Below are 22393 nucleotides of genomic sequence, written 5' to 3' on the forward strand. Positions count from 1 at the left end.
AAAAATTAAATATTAAGCCCAATGTAAAGAAAATATATCTACAATAGAGAATATAATATAATATTATTATCAGTTAAAATAATAATATATACCTACCTAGTATACTCGTTATAAATAAATTATAAAATAATTGTAATAATTATAATAATTGTAATAACTATAATTATTGTTATAATTAATAATTATAATAGTTGGTTAATTATCAAACTATGTATAGTTCAAGGCCATAATCAACAAGTTTTGCCAATTCACACAATGTCTATCTCACCGTCTTATATAAGACCGTGGTTTATCTCTATACCCTGGTACAAGCGGTGTCACCTTATCTTCTCTACATTGTGCTATCTACTTTATTTTTCATGCTGCTATCAGATTAGTTGCTGCCGTGATCCGTAACAGTTGTCGTTGCACAAGTCTAATGCTTGTAACCACAAAACATACACTAAATAAAATAAATATATAAATATAAGTATCTCCTCGATGATAGAAGACTTTTTATTTATTTTATGGCTCACAGTTGTAACTAGTTTTGTTATCTGTTTCTTCCTTTATTTAATTTGTTTCGGTACTGAGTAGGTAGTTGAGTATGATGAATTCAAGAGCCCATAAGGAATTCGAATGGAACGATAAAGTCAATTTCTTAAACATCATCTCTGCGCTGTTCAACAATTGGCCAGAAATGAAAGTGAGTGAACCTTTGTTACATGTTATTGTTTCACTAGGTAGCTACTGTTACTTTTGTAATATATATATTTTTTTTTTAAGTTGGTTATTGATCGTACCTCACGAGATTCACGCGAAAATGTGTATAAAGATATAAAGAAATTCATACAGAATGTATTCGATTGTATTTTGATATATGGTTTGTAAATCTATTCATTTTCTTAATAATTATTAATACTTAATAGTCATAAATGTTTTGATATTATATTTTATTTCATTAGTTTAAGAATTAAAATATTAATCCAGTGTTTGGGGGGGCTAATAATTTGTTATATAGGAGAAGCTTGACTAGGATCTATCATAACTCATATGTATTTAGTATACCGGTACTGATGCCGTAGATATACAATGTATCCCGTGAAGAAGTGACCACCCGGTGTCATATGATCCTTAAGTTATTAATATAAACCACTTAAAAGAGGGAGATCTAACTTTTTTATTTTTTTTAAACAAAACTTAACTGACTGCACATAAGCTGACTTTTAAACTTTTTATCATATTTTTTTATTTTAAGCTATTTATATTGTGATTTTAACTAACATTCACAATCAAACCAGAAATGTACAAAATATTTTTATTAAATTAAAAAAGTGTAATTTAATTAGCATTTTTAAAAGGAAATTGTGTATAACTCCAAATATTGCTGTACCTATTTACAACAGTTTTTATTTTTATTTTACTATTCCACAGAATTTTACTTTTTTTAATTTAATAAAAATAATTTGTACATTTCTGGTTTGATTATGTATGTTAGTTGATAGCACAGTAAAAAAGCTCTAAAATAAAAAAAAATATGATAACAAGTTGAAAAGTTTTGAAGATATGTCAACAAATGGTGGGAAAGTACGGTTTTGTTTAAAAAAAATTTTAATAAAAAAATAAAAAGTTATAACAACTCTTTAAAAGGGTTTTTCATAACTTAAGTTATACTATCATATGATGTTGACACTTCTTCACGGGACACGTATAACATTTTAGACATTTTAGTTGCAAATTTTATACAAACTAAAGTTTTAACATATGTTTACATCTTGCGTCATAAGTTTTCAGAATAGGCATTTTAAATTTTCCTAAAACTTCAGGAAAGGCTGCGCCCTCTTATCCCCTGACTAATTTACTGTATTAATATGCATTTCTAATTTGTTCATAATCATATTAATATGGTTATTTTTGGTTCGGTATTTCTCATCTAATAAATAAAATGTAATTTTTAAGGATTTCTGACATAACAAATATTCAGTCCAACTACTTTAGCCACTAAAATCAATTATGTAAATTGTTTAGAATAATATAAATTATTATTAGTGTTTACTATCAATTAAATTATAATTAATATTAATTTATTATAATTTAGGGACGAGTTGTAGTGGTTTAATTACTAGTAATATTAAAAAAGGAATGCTCGATGACTTTCATATGGTAATTGAAGATTTTGCTGCCAAAGAGATGAGTACTCGTATTTGTAATATGTACGATAAATGGATCAAACAGGATAATTTGACCGAAAACCGCAAGCAAATTATAGAAGAAATCAAGAATTTACCAATACCAGATCCTATTGTGGAATTTGAGGTAGTTTTTTTGCACATTTGTTTGTTGTTTGAAAAATATTTTTAACAGTAATTACCAATTTATTAAAATATTAATAGTTACCAATATCTTTATAGTTTTTAAATAAATAGTAAATTTTCAATAATTTACCTTATAGAAACAAGTATCCGCTAAAACACCCATTTATACTATCCAATTTATTGCTAGTTTATTTATACATATTAACCATATAAACCATTTTTAACGGGCAACAAAGTGCATGGGGTCAGTTAGTAATTTCATAACATTAAAAATAAATGTATAAAATAACTTTTTTTTTAATATTATAAATTTATAAAATAGAATAAGTATTAATATTTCTAGTTTTTTGTAAAAAGTCATCCACGAAACGCTCTACAAAATATTGAGAAATACAATAGTAGAGAATATCAACTCTTGATAGTTTATATAACACATAATATTATGATCTAATGCAATTCAGATATGCCAATATAAAATATATATTGAAGTATAGTATATTTTGTTATATACCTATCATCTTTGCCAACAGTTCAATTAAACAATTTATTAAAAAAATACCTTCAAGTTTTGATATTTGACTCTCATTAAACCCAAACTGGTGTTTCTTTGCCTTGCGTTTAGCAAAACTACTTTCATACACTCTTCATATCGACATAATAATCATACAAAATATACTGATATTACACAAATAACTACTTAAAAATACTTCACGATTATGTAAATAGAAAATAGGTAATATTATACTAATAAAGAAATTTAAGTCTAATAAATCTTTTATAAATTCACCTTCTCGCCCTTAGAATGTAGCTAATATATAGATACTATTACCATAGTCTATTGTCCATAAACAAAACGTATATTAAAATAGTAAATAGAATAAATATATATACATATCATTAAAATTGAAATTATCATATTATATTCATATAATTATTTATTATTTGTAATACATGTCGCATACGCAAAAAGCACAACTAATTACTAAATAAATTTCAAGACTTAACACTCATGATTCGAGACTGTTAACACTGTAACACATAATATTTCATAGTGTTAATTGATAGGTAATATTTGATATTAAACATAGATGCGGGTGCCAGTGGAAATTTCCATTTATGATATATCCATCACAATGTAATTACAAAAAATATGTATTGTTAAACATTATTTTGACATTGATTTAACTTAAGTCCCTAACTCCCTGTTATAAGAATAACAATACAAGTAGGCTGTTGATTGTTGTATACATTTTAGAACACTATTCTTGGCCGCCATTAATCCATGGTAATGATTTCATAATATTATTAAATCAATAACTCATAGTGTAATATAGGTAATCCATTGGCTATTAACAATAACTATTAAAATAACAGTATAGGTAATTATAGTATAACCATCTCATTTTAATGTAGATGTTTATAAAAAGATATAGCCGTATACAGTGGCGTGGCGAACTTCGTTAACTTATGAGGCACAATAATTTATAGTAATATATATATGAACTTATATAAATAATTACGTATTTACTTAAATGGTAACTGAGAATGATTGGCTTAGTCTTAGTGTGTACTTAATAAATTATTTACTATATGTGAAATGCCCCTAGTCTCCAGTGGTGTACCCACCACCCTTTAAGCTGAGGCACGTGCCTCAAATAAAGTCCTTCGTCACGCCACTGGCCATATAGGTAATAATAATAATAAAATGTAAAAAAATACTAAAAACTAATTTATCGGGGGGGCCCAAAGTTTCACTTTGCTAACTTACCCATTAGTTGCGCCACTGTATTTGTATTCTTGATGACATGATAAAGTGTGTTGTCAGTGTTGGAAACATTTAGTTTTAATGTTATAAGGGTTTGGTAAATGGTGCAAAATATTAACTGAAAATGTTAAATATAATTTGCATTACACCAAGTTGATTGAATTAACTGTATTATATTAAATATAAAAACTGTAAATATATATGTGTTAAAAAGTATTACAATTGTACTTATTTCAGCTTATTTTTTACTAACTCATAGCGTCTAGCCCTTAAACTAAATTTAGTATGTCATAATTCTTAAGATAAATTGAACAAACCTAAAATATTTTGTAGGTTTATTATTTTAAAATATTAGCTGGAGAAATTACATTTAATTCCATTAATATAATACGAGATATTATATTATGAAAACATAATACTAATAAAACAAATTATTTACATTTTTAAATGTACTTTTATATTGCTCATGGCTTCAGCAAATACAGTAACATATGGTAATACAATAACAATAAACTGAAATATACATATTTAAATAAATTCAAACAGGAGAAAGTTACAGCAATAAATAACAATAATAATAATAATAATAAACATGAAATAATGAGCATAAATGCATAGTATAATAACTTGAGGCAGAAACAGGTGAGAAGGCAAAAAGGTATAGAAGCTGGAAAAGGAGTCTATAGGCGCATAGTCAGCTTGTGCATCCAATCTGTTGCTTCAATTCCTCCTTGAAATTTTGTTTGACTGGTTTTAGGACACTCCAGAACTATGTGCTTACACTGTTTGTTTCTCCCCCACATCTGCAAGCAGATATTTATGAGAAACCCCATTTGCTTAAATGGTAGCATTTTCCTTGGTCAGATCGTATCCTGTTCAGTGTTGTCCAAATTGGTCGAGGCACCCCAAAAACAGACAGTTTTAATGGGAACTGTTTTTAACGTTGATTCGTTCCATACTTCCATACTGTATACTAAGGCTTTCAAGGAAGTTATTATAACATTTTAGTTGCTTATCTTTAGCGTAACAATAATGTTCCTGTTCTTTAGCTTATTGTTTGTGGATACAATATACTGTAGAAATCACTATAGTGAACATCACATATAATCAACATCACTGCTTACAACAAGCAAAACGTTAGGTCGTGGTATGAGCCCATATGATTGTATGTTAAAATATAGATTTACAATAAGAATGATTATCATGAGTTATCGGCTATAAAGAATAACATTTTAAATACATTTTTGGTAATAGAGCAGTTGTTATCTTTTTCCTAATATAATACTTATTTTGATCAACCTGTTAGGTATATATTATTTATTTATTGATATATATATATTTTATCTTTAATTTTACGGCATTACATAGATATTGGTGTATAATCTCAGGTGAGTCATCAACTGTAAACACTGAATTGTGTTCTGTTTGACCATCCCTCCGAGCTGGTTACAAAGAACCCTCGTCATAACATGTATAGTAATATACTAATATGTATACATTAACTACAATGAGAAAAACTAGCTGGCCCTTGAAACTCGTAATTATCGATTTCTACTGTATATATTTTGTAAGTGAGGATTCTACCTTGTTTAACTCTCCAGATAGTCCATAGTCGTTTGCAATATCTGTGTTTACCTTTTATTGGGTCTACTTGCCTCCCGATTATTTAGGTGGAAAGCTTAAGTATACTTAAACCTAATTATAAATATTTGTATTAATTGTTGTTTATTATTTTCAGGATCTACCAAGATGCAAATTAATTTTTGAAACCGATGAGATTATGTGTTAAAAGTAAATTTTACATAAATAAAAGCTTACAATTAATTATTAATGACTTATGTTATTTTGAAACTCATCTTACTTTATAAAATGTATGTAGTAATGGAACTCATTTTATTATAATTGTATTATTACTTACAATATAGAAATATAAAAGTCTATTTTGATGATATTTAATTTCAGTCTCAAATTTATATTATAAAAAAAAAAAAGGTTGGTAACTGCTCTGCTGTACAGTAGGTGTCGAGTAGGTCACTGTAATGGATGTGTTAAATTTTAATTCAATGATAAATCATTGCACACCAAAATTGAGTAAAACCAAATAAAGACTTCTCAGGTCTATCAGCCTATATTACTAAGTAATATATTATTGCAATTAAAGTAATTCATTTTAGTACAAATATAGTCGGCTGAATTGATTTTTGCCTAAGAAATTGTATTTGAAAATTTAAATGTGTTTAAAATATAATTACATACTTGAAAACTTTTAAGTTCACACAAATAATATTTTTAAATTACAACAAAATAGTTATTCATTGTTTAAATTTCAAATGTAGAAAAATGTGTACTTAAAATGTTTTAAAAAAACTGTTTATATAATTTTTTAGACTATTAGGTTACATTGTAAACTAGTTTTGAGAAACCTTGTTTTGAATTTTCAATCCTTGAGCTTTAAAAATTGAATATTCTAAAAATAACTCAAACCTATTTGCTTGCAAATTGTTGTGATTTTGTCATAATTTGATCAATTTTGTCTATAAGAATCGTGATTATATTACTTTAATACTTTTAAATTGCTACCTATATTAACAACTTATTAGAAACCTTATAATAAAATAAATTCAAGCTTTTTGACACAGTGAAATATTTTTCATTGACATTTATAGAAAAATAAAATGAGCATTTTAAATGTATATACCTAAATGGTTCAAAAAGAGTCAAAATATCTGTATGTATAGAAAATTATAAAATAAACATTTGGTGAAAATGTTGAGTATCTTATATCTGTGGTAATTCATTTTTTAATTAGGTAAAACAAAATAAGAGAATCGTTGGATAAGAAACCATTAGTTTAATGGTGAATATCTAATTAGGGGATGTAATGCTAACTAGGGGAAGTAATGTTAATTTAGGGGACGTAAATACGTAAAGTTAACGCAGTCCCTCCACCTGTTCTCGATACCACGAAAAAAAATCGTAAAAAACTCGAACACACATAACAAATCAATTTGACTTTCCGATGATATAGTTTTTTTTTTTTTTTTTGGTATAGGTAGAAAAACTTCCCAGTATTAATCATAGTTATAAAATGAAAAATTTTAACGATTTTCTTAAAAATTTTAACTTCAAACGTTTATAAAAAACATTGGACAACAAATCTTTTAATATTTTTAATACGTAAATTATCAACCTATGGGGTACCGTGTATCATAGGCGTGCGCAGACTTTTTTCGCAGCGTATTCCGGTATTTTAAAATATACTTAGCTCAATACAAAAAAAGTAAATATTAATAACTCGTCTCATAATACAAATACTATTCTAAATTCGAAAAAAAAATTAACATTCATTTTATTTAACTTATATCCTGAAGGCGTGTTTTGAGCAAAAAATCACGCCTTTCATTTTTGGTCGGTCATGGCGTTGACAGTGCCCCCGTGCAGTGTGTGCGTAGGTAGATCCCGCATACAATCACACTCACACTAATTATCATTGACGACTAACATAATATTAAATACCATGGGCGGCGGCAACAAAATGTCATATTGCCTAAGTATTGCCCCTTATTAAAGACACACGAGCAAGCCCCTCAAAATATGCTCTAGGCCTCTAGACCAGCGATACTCAACCTGCGGCCCGCGGGCAGCATGCGGCCATCCAACGATTTATATGTGGCCCGAACAGAACTCGTTGAATTGATAAAAAAATATAAGTTTCAAAACTAATATTATTATAAATATAAAATATAACAATAGATAAGGATGATTATGTTTTTGGTATTTTTTCTATTTATAACGATTTTGATGTATTTTAAATCTTGAAGCTATTTTCAAAGAGAAGAGAGAACAAAAAGAATACATAGAATTTTGGAATTTAGTGCCAGGAAAATACAAAACCCTACAAAAATGTGCCCACTTTTTGATGACAATGTTCACATCAACATATCTATGTGAAACTTCATATTCAAAAATGAAATATGCAAAGAATGTGTACAGAAATCGGCTTACTGATTCACATCTTGACGACTTGTTTAGAGTAGCATGCAGCAACTACAAACCAGATATGTCCAAAATAGTGAAAAAACTATCTCAATTTCAAAATTCACACTAATTAAATATAAATATTTAATTAGTGTGAATTTTATTAAGTTTATTAAGAATAAATATTTAATTACATTTTTTTTATAATAAATTTTCAAATGTTATACAATATATACAATATATAAATTTATTTTTAGTTTTTTTTTTAATTTCCGTTCTATTCATTTCAACTTGTGGCCCGCGTAATATTTTAAAATATTTTATGTGGCCCAAATAAAAAAAAGGTTGAGTATGGCTGCTCTAGACTATTAAAGCTCTATAATAAAAATAAATTGATAAATAAGTAGGTATTTCATAGATGCATAGTGCATAAGGTACTGCTGCAGTAGCGGATTTGATTTGTCTTCTAGGAGGAAGGGGGCGCCTTTAGGATTCAAAAATTCTACTTTTAAGTTTTAACTATTTACCCGCTCAATGCTTATACAAAGGGAAAGACATGTATCCAAATGATTAGTGTACATATTATTATGCCAATTAATGTGTAATTAGTAGGTAATTACTAGTCAATACTTACTTAGTACTTCCTAGTTACTACAATACCTATGAGGCTACGTCGATACTTCATACATAATATTATATAATATATTTAATATTTATCTTTATTACGTCATCTTAAATCTTGATCAAATATATTATAAATTAAAATAAGTAGTAGTAAATATAAATAACGATTGTTTTTATATAAATTATTTAAATTTTGTTTGATGGAAATTGATAATAAAATTACTCATATGAGAATATTATGATATTATATTTATAGACTATATAGTAGGTAATCTAGTAACCTAGTATAATTCAAAAAATTCACAAGGTGGGTATTTAGTTATCAAATATTATATTATTTATTTAATTTCACAGCAATCTCTTAAAAAAGCACTGGTAAAATTCAAAATGATTTTGTTAAGTATATTAGTTGCTACAGTTAAAAAAACAAATTGTTTGAATCGTACATTATTCAGCAAATTTATAACTAAAGACCGGATTTATATTCTCTTAAAATACCTTAAATATGATGCTAATATTCTCGAAAAAACCTTAAAATATTCTCATTATATTCTCTTAAAAAATTAAAAAATATGCTAAAATATGCAAAATATACAAAAAAAAGCAAAAATATGCAAAAATAATCAATAAACATCATTATATTTACTTTAATATGCATTAAAAATTTTTTTTTTTTTAATTTTATATTAATAGTGAGTTAATTATTAGGCATTTAAAGTTTCGTATTCTAATGGAATATTATTGCACTTTAGTAAGAGTTGGAAATGATAAAATAAAAAATTCTAAATGTTCAAAAAAATTTTTTCTGGGTACCGTAATATTAAAATTAAAAATAAATACAAATTTTTTCCCACAATTTACGAAATATTCCAAAATATGCTAAATGAGTTAAATATTCTCTAACCCATAAAATATTCTCAAATATGCAAAAAAAACTTTTTTCTATGCGTTCAGAATTGAACAAATCATCCACATTTTTTACTCTCATAAGACTGCATAGACCCAGTAACGATATGTAAAAACATATAAATCCGGTCTTTATTTATAACAAACTAGCTGATCCCGTGCACTTCATTGCCCCTTAAATGTATCAACTCTATATGACTCAAACTTTGTTAAATTCGTTATTTAATATTCGGTGTATGGTGTTGAAAATATATTATCTTAACTTTTCTGTTGCCCGGAATAAAAATTCTGATTCGCAGCAGTACATAATCAGGTAGGCATCTATCTGCGGTAGATCGCAGACCCTGCCGTGCTGTTTGTACCTAAGTGTATGATTTAACTCTAAAGTATCAAAGTTATACCAAGTTTGTCGTTTTTACTTAATTCCACCTACGATGGATAATATAATCAATTTATACAAAATCCTATCCTTATCTAACCGTACTAAAATCCGATGAATAAAAAAAACAAATTTAACCCTTTGTAAATTAACCTATCTTCTTCCCAGAGATCTAACCTACCCACAAACATTGATTTATATATATATATCTAACTATATAAATACAGAGACTATAACTATAGAGACTAAACTCTAGAACTACTTATCAGATCTTCTTGTATATTATATTATATATAATATATATGTATATTGACAAAAAATAATAATACAAATCAACAAACATACCCGATTAACCAATAGCCACCTAAAATCAAGAAGATCTGATAAGTAGTTCCAGAGTTCAGCCTGTACAGAGATTTTCATTTAGGTAACTAAGACTTCGGTACTAAGCACTTATACAGTTATACGTGAGTATAAATTGTACCTTATTTATTTGTTTAATCTTCTATCAATCACTATACCTATACATTTATTTATTTAAGTATGTTTTAATTAATGTAATCTTTTGACCCTTCATAATTTCAATTTACATATTATTATACAAATTATAATAATACATATTAAGACATTAAAACCATTAATTTAAATTAATCATAATAATAATGACAAAATAGATCTACTAAAATACTAATTAATTTACGTACATTTCACCAGCCCCCCCTCATGGAAAAAATTACAATTTTCAAAATTTTCTTTTGCCAAACATTAGTGCGTCATTAGTGTGAATTTGTGCGACAACAACCAGAATTCGTGCGACACCCGTTATACTCGGAAAAATCGTTTTTCCATTTTGAGCATTTCCCCAGCCCCCCCTCATGGAAAAAATTACAATTTTCAAAATTTTCTTTTGCCAAACATTAGTGCGTCATTAGTGTGAATTTGTGCGACAACAACCAGAATTCGTGCGACACCCGTTATACTCGGAAAAATCGTTTTTCCATTTTGAGCATTTCCCCAGCCCCCCCTCATGGAAAAAATTACAATTTTCAAAATTTTCTTTTGCCAAACATTAGTGCGTCATTAGTGTGAATTTGTGCGACAACAACCAGAATTCGTGCGACACCCGTTATACTCGGAAAAATCGTTTTTCCATTTTGAGCATTTCCCCAGCCCCCCCTCATGGAAAAAATTACAATTTTCAAAATTTTCTTTTGCCAAACATTAGTGCGTCATTAGTGTGAATTTGTGCGACAACAACCAGAATTCGTGCGACACCCGTTATACTCGGAAAAATCGTTTTTCCATTTTGAGCATTTCCCCAGCCCCCCCTCATGGAAAAAATTACAATTTTCAAAATTTTCTTTTGCCAAACATTAGTGCGTCATTAGTGTGAATTTGTGCGACAACAACCAGAATTCGTGCGACACCCGTTATACTCGGAAAAATCGTTTTTCCATTTTGAGCATTTCCCCAGCCCCCCCTCATGGAAAAAATTACAATTTTCAAAATTTTCTTTTGCCAAACATTAGTGCGTCATTAGTGTGAATTTGTGCGACAACAACCAGAATTCGTGCGACACCCGTTATACTCGGAAAAATCGTTTTTCCATTTTGAGCATTTCCCCAGCCCCCCCTCATGGAAAAAATTACAATTTTCAAAATTTTCTTTTGCCAAACATTAGTGCGTCATTAGTGTGAATTTGTGCGACAACAACCAGAATTCGTGCGACACCCGTTATACTCGGAAAAATCGTTTTTCCATTTTGAGCATTTCCCCAGCCCCCCCTCATGGAAAAAATTACAATTTTCAAAATTTTCTTTTGCCAAACATTAGTGCGTCATTAGTGTGAATTTGTGCGACAACAACCAGAATTCGTGCGACACCCGTTAAACTCGGAAAATTTTGAGCATACCTTAATATACCTTCCATTCTAATTTATTATTTATACACATTTTATCATACCTTTTTTTATCCAATAGATAATGATAAATACTTAATATACTTGCTTACAGTCTCTTCCGTGTTTGAAATTATGTCATTGATATTTGATATTAAACCATTTAATTTATTGACGTGAATGATGTGATTATATTTTTAATACCAAAAGTCCGAAATGTAAATTTATCATTTTCTTTATAAATCTATATCAAATATTTTGGTAAGAATAAAAGTATGTTTGTAATATTAATATTTTTAATTATTAAATAATCAAATTTAAAAATGAAATAATACAGGACAAAAACAGTAAGTATTACATATTTTAAGATTGTTTAAAGGACAATACAACTGATAATAATTTTTTTTTATATATTTTTATAAAATATAATTAAAATCGATAATTATTTTATTACCATAACAAATACCTAGAATATAATCTAACTAAGGTAATGATACAACTAAAATTTGTTTATGATTATTCGTTCGCTAGTTACGTTAAATTTTGACATTGCGGGTGACGTTACGGATTCGTTCGCCGCGGCGGCGGCCATATAATATTATAATACACGGCAATATTTATTAATTTTTGGTTTAACTTAAAATATTTAAATAACTATTAATGAACTTATTTTCTTTCGACTGAACTAATCAAATATATTTAAGAGTACCTCATAATCATTTCATTCGTATAATTATATCACATTTTGGCTTAATCTTTTAGAAAAAAAATAACACTCAAATAAATTATATTACGAATTTACCATGTATTCACTGCAGTAAACGTGTGTAATATTGTTTTGATCGTGACATCAAATACCTATAGATTTTTTACGTCTAAACTGGCTATTTTAGTTTTAACTCGTAGCTAAAACTAGAAGTGAGTGAAGACTCGCATAATATTATTATCTATCAGTACTCTTATGTGCTATGACAGTGGTGCATTATAATTTATAATATAATTGTTATTATTTCATTAATATTAAACCAAAATGTGATATAATTATACGAATAGACAGATTTAGTAGGTAATATTTTTGTATTTTTGGATTTGTTTATTTTAATATAGCCACAACGAGTGACGTCACGCTTTTACGTGAATATTACGACTTACGCTGTTTAAACGCTCTTAAATCAGATAGTACTTGATTTATTGATATAGAACTTTATACCAATTTAAAGTTTACAACTATTTCTTTCATTGCGTCATTGCGTGTATTATACCATATGTTCATTAAATGATTCAATTAAAAACTGGTGGTAAAAAAACAATCATTTGACTTAAAACAAATTTGAACATGTTTTATAAACTGAACGAGAAACAAACATAATAAGTAATAATATTTTTAGACATTGAAAACAAATGGCTATATTAAAATAAACAAATCCAAAAATACAAAAATATTACCTACTAAATCTGTCTATTCGTATAATTATATCACATTTTGGTTTAATATTAATGAAATAATAACAATTATATTATAAATTATAATGCACCACTGTCATAGCACATAAGAGTACTGATAGATAATAATATTATGCGAGTCTTCACTCACTTCTAGTTTTAGCTACGAGTTAAAACTAAAATAGCCAGTTTAGACGTAAAAAATCTATAGGTATTTGATGTCACGATCAAAACAATATTACACACGTTTACTGCAGTGAATACATGGTAAATTCGTAATATAATTTATTTGAGTGTTATTTTTTTTCTAAAAGATTAAGCCAAAATGTGATATAATTATACGAATGAAATGATTATGAGGTACTCTTAAATATATTTGATTAGTTCAGTCGAAAGAAAATAAGTTCATTAATAGTTATTTAAATATTTTAAGTTAAACCAAAAATTAATAAATATTGCCGTGTATTATAATATTATATGGCCGCCGCCGCGGCGAACGAATCCGTAACGTCACCCGCAATGTCAAAATTTAACGTAACTAGCGAACGAATAATCATAAACAAATTTTAGTTGTATCATTACCTTAGTTAGATTATATTCTAGGTATTTGTTATGGTAATAAAATAATTATCGATTTTAATTATATTTTATAAAAATATATAAAAAAAAATTATTATCAGTTGTATTGTCCTTTAAACAATCTTAAAATATGTAATACTTACTGTTTTTGTCCTGTATTATTTCATTTTTAAATTTGATTATTTAATAATTAAAAATATTAATATTACAAACATACTTTTATTCTTACCAAAATATTTGATATAGATTTATAAAGAAAATGATAAATTTACATTTCGGACTTTTGGTATTAAAAATATAATCACATCATTCACGTCAATAAATTAAATGGTTTAATATCAAATATCAATGACATAATTTCAAACACGGAAGAGACTGTAAGCAAGTATATTAAGTATTTATCATTATCTATTGGATAAAAAAAGGTATGATAAAATGTGTATAAATAATAAATTAGAATGGAAGGTATATTAAGGTATGCTCAAAATTTTCCGAGTTTAACGGGTGTCGCACGAATTCTGGTTGTTGTCGCACAAATTCACACTAATGACGCACTAATGTTTGGCAAAAGAAAATTTTGAAAATTGTAATTTTTTCCATGAGGGGGGGCTGGGGAAATGCTCAAAATGGAAAAACGATTTTTCCGAGTATAACGGGTGTCGCACGAATTCTGGTTGTTGTCGCACAAATTCACACTAATGACGCACTAATGTTTGGCAAAAGAAAATTTTGAAAATTGTAATTTTTTCCATGAGGGGGGGCTGGGGAAATGCTCAAAATGGAAAAACGATTTTTCCGAGTATAACGGGTGTCGCACGAATTCTGGTTGTTGTCGCACAAATTCACACTAATGACGCACTAATGTTTGGCAAAAGAAAATTTTGAAAATTGTAATTTTTTCCATGAGGGGGGGCTGGGGAAATGCTCAAAATGGAAAAACGATTTTTCCGAGTATAACGGGTGTCGCACGAATTCTGGTTGTTGTCGCACAAATTCACACTAATGACGCACTAATGTTTGGCAAAAGAAAATTTTGAAAATTGTAATTTTTTCCATGAGGGGGGGCTGGGGAACATTTCTACAGCCCCCCATATATATTTTTGAATTTACGGTTAAACCAGTATCGCACAAATTCTGAAAATAGTCACACAAATTCACACTAATGGCACACTAATGTTTCGCAAAAAAAAAATGTCAAAAATGATATTTGGGGGGGCTGGTGAAATGTACGTAATTAATTTACTAATAGATATAGGAAGTAGGTATACTCTATTCAGAATAAGACGACGCCAGGCGGGCACGGTAAAAACCGGTTTTTCTACGTAAATCTGGTGTACTCTTATTCTGAATGGGAGTTTACCAATTGCGCTTAAAATTACCTTTTCATATACCAATTGCGCTCTAAACATTTTAGGGTTGATATACCAATTGCGCTCTAAAATGTTTAGGGTCGATAGACCAATTGCGCTTATACATTTTACACTACCTAAGGAAAACTTATTAGTCAGTTATAATTATATAATAAATGCTCGACCGGAGTTATACGATTTTTACGGGGGGTTGAGATCAAGTATTTGGTGACTGAAATATAATTTATGCCGACTGTAAAAATGTCGACTCGTAATTTCTTAAAACAAACTATGTGAAGTTCCTTATTTTTGGTTTTTCTGTATAATAGGTTATAATATTTCTGTTAATTTTATTACCTTAATACTACTTACCGCACATGAATTAAGGGCAGCACTTAACTCATGACCTATAAGTCACGTGTTGACCCTAAGGCCTAAACTAAAATAAAATAATAGGTGGTTAAATCATAAAGTAATAACATTTAGTCAATAATAACATGCTGATTTAAAAAAATATTTTCTGTTAAGTACGCCAAGTATCAAATGCCTACATAATATAATATTAATAAATAAATAAGTTTTTTTTCAAATTAAACAATAAAATAACATAGGATAAGGAAAACTTATTAGTTAGTTGTAATTATAAATATAATAAAAATAAACGAATAGGTACACTGATCACAAGTTTGATCGTCAATTATTCAAAATTAAATTGTAATTATAAAAATAGTAAAAATATATATGAACAAATAAATGATTTTTGGGAGTATTATAATTCACATTTAAACATTTTTACAATAATAATAACACACAATTTTTAAAAATTCTTTTCTGCTAATTTCGCCAGTTTTGTATTTATTGATATAAGAATTGATTGTTAATTTTTTTGTTAAATATGCCCTATTTGAAATATATTTATCTTGTTCTGTACTATTTATTGCAATATACGTGCTAGTCTGCGTTTCAATGATTACTTTTAAAAAGACAAAAATATTTGGGTGGGGAGAATAAAAGTTTGTAGAAAATGAAGCGTGAAAAGCTTCACACGCATTAGTTGTACGATCAGAACTTATTGAATTAGACGCAAATTGATTGGTTGAATTGTCATTATTTTTTCTACAAACACATCCTCCACTTCTTCGGGTGGAAAAAGTGACAAACCAAAAATTAAATGCAGCCATTTTCTTACTTCAGAATTAGGGTTTTTATACTCTGTTTGTAGTCCACAACTTTGAATATTCCTCCACCAAGCTTGCGATAAATGAAATCTACATCCCACTAGAAGTATTGAAGGCCAGACTTGTTTAGCTGGGTATCATCAAAATGTTATTCTATATACAGTATTACAGTTTATTAGGCTGTCAATTAGCCTGATAAAATATATCCGATGATAATGAAAACTTATTTTCGTCCATCACTCAAATGCATACTTCCGTAATCAAAATATGTGCGTAATAATAATATCGTTTGATAAAATTCCCGATACTGTTATAAAATATAATATTATAACCAGAAATCAATTATTGATCAATAAATACGTTTTTAATTTTTAAGAATTTTGGTGTTTTTATGTTGATGTTGATGGAATTAGATCGAACAACAATATTTTTATATCTGGAGGTAGCCGCTAGGTTAATTTGAATACAAGCGCAATTGGTATATTGACCGTAAAATATAAAGAGCGCAATTGGTGTAGGTAATAACTGTAAAATATAAGAGGCGCAATTGGTAGACTGACCCTAAAATACAAATTTTGTTTTAGGCGCAATTGGTCCATGCCCTTCTGAATAAACTTTAGTTGTGTCTGAAGTCTGTACCTCGGTGACTATTTTTCTGATTTACAAATGTATAAAATCTTTGGGGGCTGGTGCACATTTTTATTTTCATAGTGCACTTTTAAGTGTGTCGTAGATTGATTTACCTCACGTCCTTACGTCTATATAATATAGACGAGGCTTGGATATAAGCATAATAAATAATAATATATTACACTTGGTACCTAGTTGTATATCTTTTATCCGATAGCCGATATGTATTTAATCTAAATCATTCAATCAGATATCAGCGCACTGTTTGTTTTCTCTATCTGGCCACCACGCGTAATATTCACGAAAAATAATGTTTTTGATTATAGGTAGATAGGTGTCTTAGAATACCTACTAATCATCATTACAATAATTATAGAGAATAATATTTTTCAAAGTATGACAATCAATGTGACTTAAATATTGTCTCAAAACAATTTTAAATTCTTTTTAATTTGAAAATTTAAAGTCGTATACAATATCAAATAATAATAAAATATTATAATCTATAATATGTCAAAGTCTCAGAAATATTATACTCTATAATATTTTTAGTAGGTGATTTTGCTCTAAGATAACTAAAAAAAACGATGTTACGTGAATATTGTGTGTTATCTATGTTCCATTGTTGCGCGAGGGTCTGAGAGAGTGGTCCATTTCAATGGCCCCCCCCACTTTCGAAATTTGAACTTTTGACCACGCCAAACGTTTGTACATCGTTTGTGCAGAAATGTGCACCATGTCCAATCGTTTGTGCACAAAAACTGAAAGCTCTATCTCAAAAACAAAATGGGGGGGGGGCATTGAAACAGTAGCCCCCCCCCCCCCCCACATTGCATATTTGAATTTTTGAATGTGCCAAACGTTTATGCAGCGTTTGTGCAGAAATATGCACCCGGTCCCGACGTTTGCGCACAAAAACTCCCAGCGCTATCCAAAAAGCAAAGTGGGGAAACGAGAGTCCCCCTTTTTTGTAATTTTAAGTATTTGTCATATTAATAAATGTCGTTTAGGTACCTAATAGGTTTGATACAGTTCTATTGCCAAGTAAACATCTAGAAATAGTAGGGCAGTAGGTTCATAATAATTTAATATACAATTTTTCAAATTTCTAAAATTGAAGTACCCCATCTTTTAGCATGCATTTAGCATGAAAACAAGAATTATTTTTATTATTCTTATTAATATAAGAAATCATTTTTTCAATTAATAAAAATGATAAAAAGAAAACAATTAATAAAATATTCAATTTTTTATCAATTTTATTTATAAATAGATTATTTATTCAACTAGAATTTTTATTTCAGTTAAAACTTTTTTATTCTGTTTTAATTTTTTTATTCAATATCATTTTTCATTTAATTTAGATTTTGTTTATTCAACGATATTTTTATTCACTTAAGATTTTTTTTAAACTAAATTTTTTTAAACTTAACCTAACCTTTTTTTTAAATATGATTTATTTATTCGATTTTGATTTTTTACTATACATTTTTTAATCGCATAAGGTTAAAATCTATAAACCTATTGCAAATAAAAAATGTATGGTAAAAAAAATCAAAATTGAATAAACAAATTATATTTAAAAAAAACGTTTAAAAAGTTTAAAAAAATTTAGTAAAAAAATTCTAAATTTAATAAAAAAAAATGGTAAATGGAAAAATAAAATTTGATTTGGATAAAAAAAAGCATGGTATTTAGTTTTTTTATTAATTTAACTATTCTTTTAGATTCTGAGCGAAGCGATGAATGTATTGATTTTACAATGATGTGGTCGATCGTTTATCATGATTAGATGTCAGATATAATAAAAATATCAAATAATATAGATTTGCATAGGTAATCAAAAATAGTGAAAATATTGTCGGACTACTCCCACTTCTTCGGATAAAATACTGTACTTACCTACCTCTGTAAAAAAACATTTATTTAGTATTTCTTCGATTTATACAAAATACAAATACCTATAAATACTAAATTATAAACTATCAACGTATGTTCAACATTTTTAGATTCTGTCATCACCTTTTAGGACAGTAAAAAGGCTTGGATTTTCTTCAACAGTAACTTTTCTGATAGGAAAGTGAATCTAGCTGGTACTTTGGGGGGTCAAAAGTCAAAAAATGTTCCAGTAGTTTTCAAAAGTAACGTGAAAAACAAAAGAAAAATTAAGGAAAAACGGGAATTTTTACGCAAAATCTGTTTTCGAGAAAATCGATTTTGGTTTTTGTTGTAACTCTAAAACAAATGACCGTAGGGACATGAAATTTTGACTGAATGTTTATAATTGCATTTCCTATACACCATAACATTTTCCAAAGACTTATTTTGAGCTGTTTACGGACATTGTCATTTTCCATTTTTTTTAGTTTTTTTTTTATAAATATCAATAAAATTTCATCTGTTGTGTAAAAAAGCTTGAAAATTTAATAGAAGGCTCCTAGGTTATTGTTTCAAAGGCAGATGAAAAAAATTAAAAATCCTTAGTCACAGTTTTTAATTATAAGCATTTAAAGTTCAAATTTTGACAAAATACGGAAAAATCACGAAAAATAGCAAATTATTTTGAGTTGAGAATTCATAAAAATTTTTATTTTTAAATCTAAGATTTGAAAATGTAATATAAGATTACTCATAAGTTTGTCTACCTTTATCAAAAAAAAAATGTCTAGAAGAAACTTAAATTAAATTTTTATGAGCGTCTGAAATTTATATTTTTACAACATTTGATATTCACTCGATTTCTCATGTAACAATTTTCTTATTTTATTGTAATTAAAAAAAGAATCACTGTAGATACTTGAAAATTTCACTGACTGTTTATTTTAGCATTTTCTATACACCATAAGATTTTGAAAATATTTTGACTCTTTTTGAGCTGTTTACGGACATTGTCAGTTTTCAATTTTTTTAGTTTTTTTTTTATAAATATCATTAAAATTGTATTTGTTGGGTGAAAAAGCGTGAAAATTTAATATACGGCTCCTGATATATCGTTCTAATAGCAGTTGAAAAATATTAAAAAGACATAGGCACAATTTATATAATTAACTAAATATACATAATTTATATTTAGTTATTTTTTTATAAGCACTTAAAGTTCAAATTTTGACAACATTTATCAAATTTATAATTTATTAATTATTGTGTGGTTAAAAATTTATAAATGTTTAACTTTTATGGCTAAGGATTGAAAATTTAAAACAAGGCTCCACGTAAATAGGTTATATATAAATTACTTTATTCACAATAATATCATCAAATATACTTGGTAATATCATAGGCTGACTGACCGTTTTCACTCAGAATCGTTTTTCTTATACAATGATATTATATCATTGAATTCAAATTTAACACCATCCATTACAGTGACCCACTTGTAACCTACTGTACAGCAGAGCAACATCTAATTAACCACCTTTTTTTTTTATTGAATTTACTTTATTTTTAAATCAATTTTTCTTATTCAGCTGTCTTTTTATCATTTTTAGATATTATTCCTATTAGGATTTTATTAAAATTAAATGTGAATTTTTTATTTAAATTATCTGATTTTTTTATTAAATATTATTTTTCTTAAAACCTGGGTTTTTTTTTATAAATATTTAATTTTTTTATGCGACTGAATTTTATATCCTTTTTTAGATTCTAATAAATATAAGTATAAATAATCGATAACAGGGCATAAAAATTGATATTCAATAAAAAATAGAAAATTAATAAAGAATAACCCAGGAAATCAATTGAATAAGAAAATGATATTTATTATTAATAAAAAGAGCTTAGTTAAATTTAAAAAATATCTTAATTGGATAAAAAATCTAAAAAGGAAAAATCAGCTGAATAAAAATTTATATTTAATAAAAAACTAATTTTAATAAAAAAGGTTAGTTCAATTATTAAACCATTTTAAAAAAACAATAATCTAAAAATCCTAAATAGGATATAAAAATCAGTCAAATAAAAATGAATTAATTGATAAAAATCGAATATTATTAAAAAAAAATCAATTGAATGAAAAATAATATTTTATAAAAAAAATCTAAATTCAATTAAAAATGCATATTTAACCAGACACATTTTATTAATATTAGATTTTTTTATTAATTACAAATTTTTTATTCAGCTGCTTTTTTCCTTTTTATATTTTTTATTCAATTAAGATAATTTTTTAAATTAAACTAGGCTCCTTTTATTAATATTTAATTTTTTATTAGATATCATTTTTTTATTCAAATAATTTCCTGCGGTATTCTTTCTTAATTTTTTATTTTTCATAAATATCAATTTTTATGAATTTATTGTTATAGATTTTTTACTAATATTTATTAGAATCTAGCAAAAGATTTAAAAATCTGTCAAATAAAAAATTGATAATTGATAAAAATCGAATATTTATAAAAAAAATCTAAATTGAAATAAAAAGTCTAGTTGAATAAATAGTCTATTTATTAATATAATTAATAAAAAGTTGAACATTTTACTAATTGTTTTATTTTTAGCATTGTTATTAATTTTAGTTATTAATCATTAGCAACTAAAAAATAATTTCTTATAATGATTAATAAAAATAATAAAAAATAATTCTTGTCGTAATGGGTGGTACGTGAACGAGGTTGCACAGAAATTACGATCGCATGGATTTCGGCGATAGTCGTGCAAATCCATGCTTAATGCGTGCTGAATGATGGAGTAGTTCAATTTAAGAAATTTGAAAAATTTCACTTTGGGGTGGTGCTCGTTTCAGTATCTCGCCAGCACCACCCGTTGATTTTTGTGATTCCCGGGACACTGATATCGTGCAAATTACAAAATTAGTCATGCAAATTTATGCTAATTGCATTTTTTTTTTGTACGTGCTAATTATTAATGAAATAATAATTTTAAAATGTCCAATGGGCGGTGCTGGCGCAACGCACGTAATAATATAATAATATTATGTTTTAAATATTCCATGGTAAACCTAACTAAGAATTTATCTCAGTGGTATTCTTTTTATTTTTCCAAAAAGTTGATTTTGAAGCTTTTTTGAATTATACAATAATATTTGAATACGAAAATAAATATTTTTCGTAGAATACATAAATTAATATTTTTATTGGTATCGCCATTCGTATAATAAGTAAGGAATGTTGGTAGAGTTGGTTGGGTTTTCTGATTTTTTAATCCATGACAGTTTCAAAAATATGTTCAAAATTTGAATTATTCAAAAATAATTTTGGCGGGAAATTTTCTTTTGTCAATCTTAAGATTGAAGAATACTTCAAGTCGATACGACTAATATTGAAGAAGTTAGGATATCAAGTGTAATTTAAAAAAAACTATAAATCTAAAGTTTAATTTTTGGAACTCAGATCATCTATGATAAAATCTC

The 22393-nt window shown here is 27.1% G+C and overlaps 1 protein-coding gene across 1 annotated transcript; it reads left to right on the plus strand.

The window, feature by feature from the left end:
• The first annotated feature begins 389 nt into the window (after positions 1-389).
• Positions 390-5886, plus strand: LOC132936761 (uncharacterized). Its single transcript, XM_061003531.1, has 4 exons — positions 390-685; positions 766-862; positions 2078-2295; positions 5798-5886. Exons 1-4 carry the CDS (start codon positions 587-589, stop codon positions 5846-5848), a joined length of 465 nt encoding a protein of 154 aa, XP_060859514.1. The 5' UTR covers positions 390-586; the 3' UTR covers positions 5849-5886.
• Positions 5887-22393: the final 16507 nt, after the last annotated feature.

The sequence above is a fragment of the Metopolophium dirhodum genome, chromosome 1 (genome assembly GCF_019925205.1).
Source record: "Metopolophium dirhodum isolate CAU chromosome 1, ASM1992520v1, whole genome shotgun sequence".
Classification (NCBI taxonomy): domain Eukaryota; kingdom Metazoa; phylum Arthropoda; class Insecta; order Hemiptera; family Aphididae; genus Metopolophium; species Metopolophium dirhodum.

Coding starts and splice junctions, on each gene's coding strand:
- LOC132936761 (XM_061003531.1), top strand. CDS start 587: ATGATGAATTCAAGAGCCCATAAGGAATTCGAATGGAACGATAAAGTC. Junction 863..2,077: donor CGATTGTATTTTGATATATG/GTTTGTAAATCT, acceptor ATTATAATTTAG/GGACGAGTTGTAGTGGTTTA. Junction 2,296..5,797: donor ATCCTATTGTGGAATTTGAG/GTAGTTTTTTTG, acceptor TATTATTTTCAG/GATCTACCAAGATGCAAATT.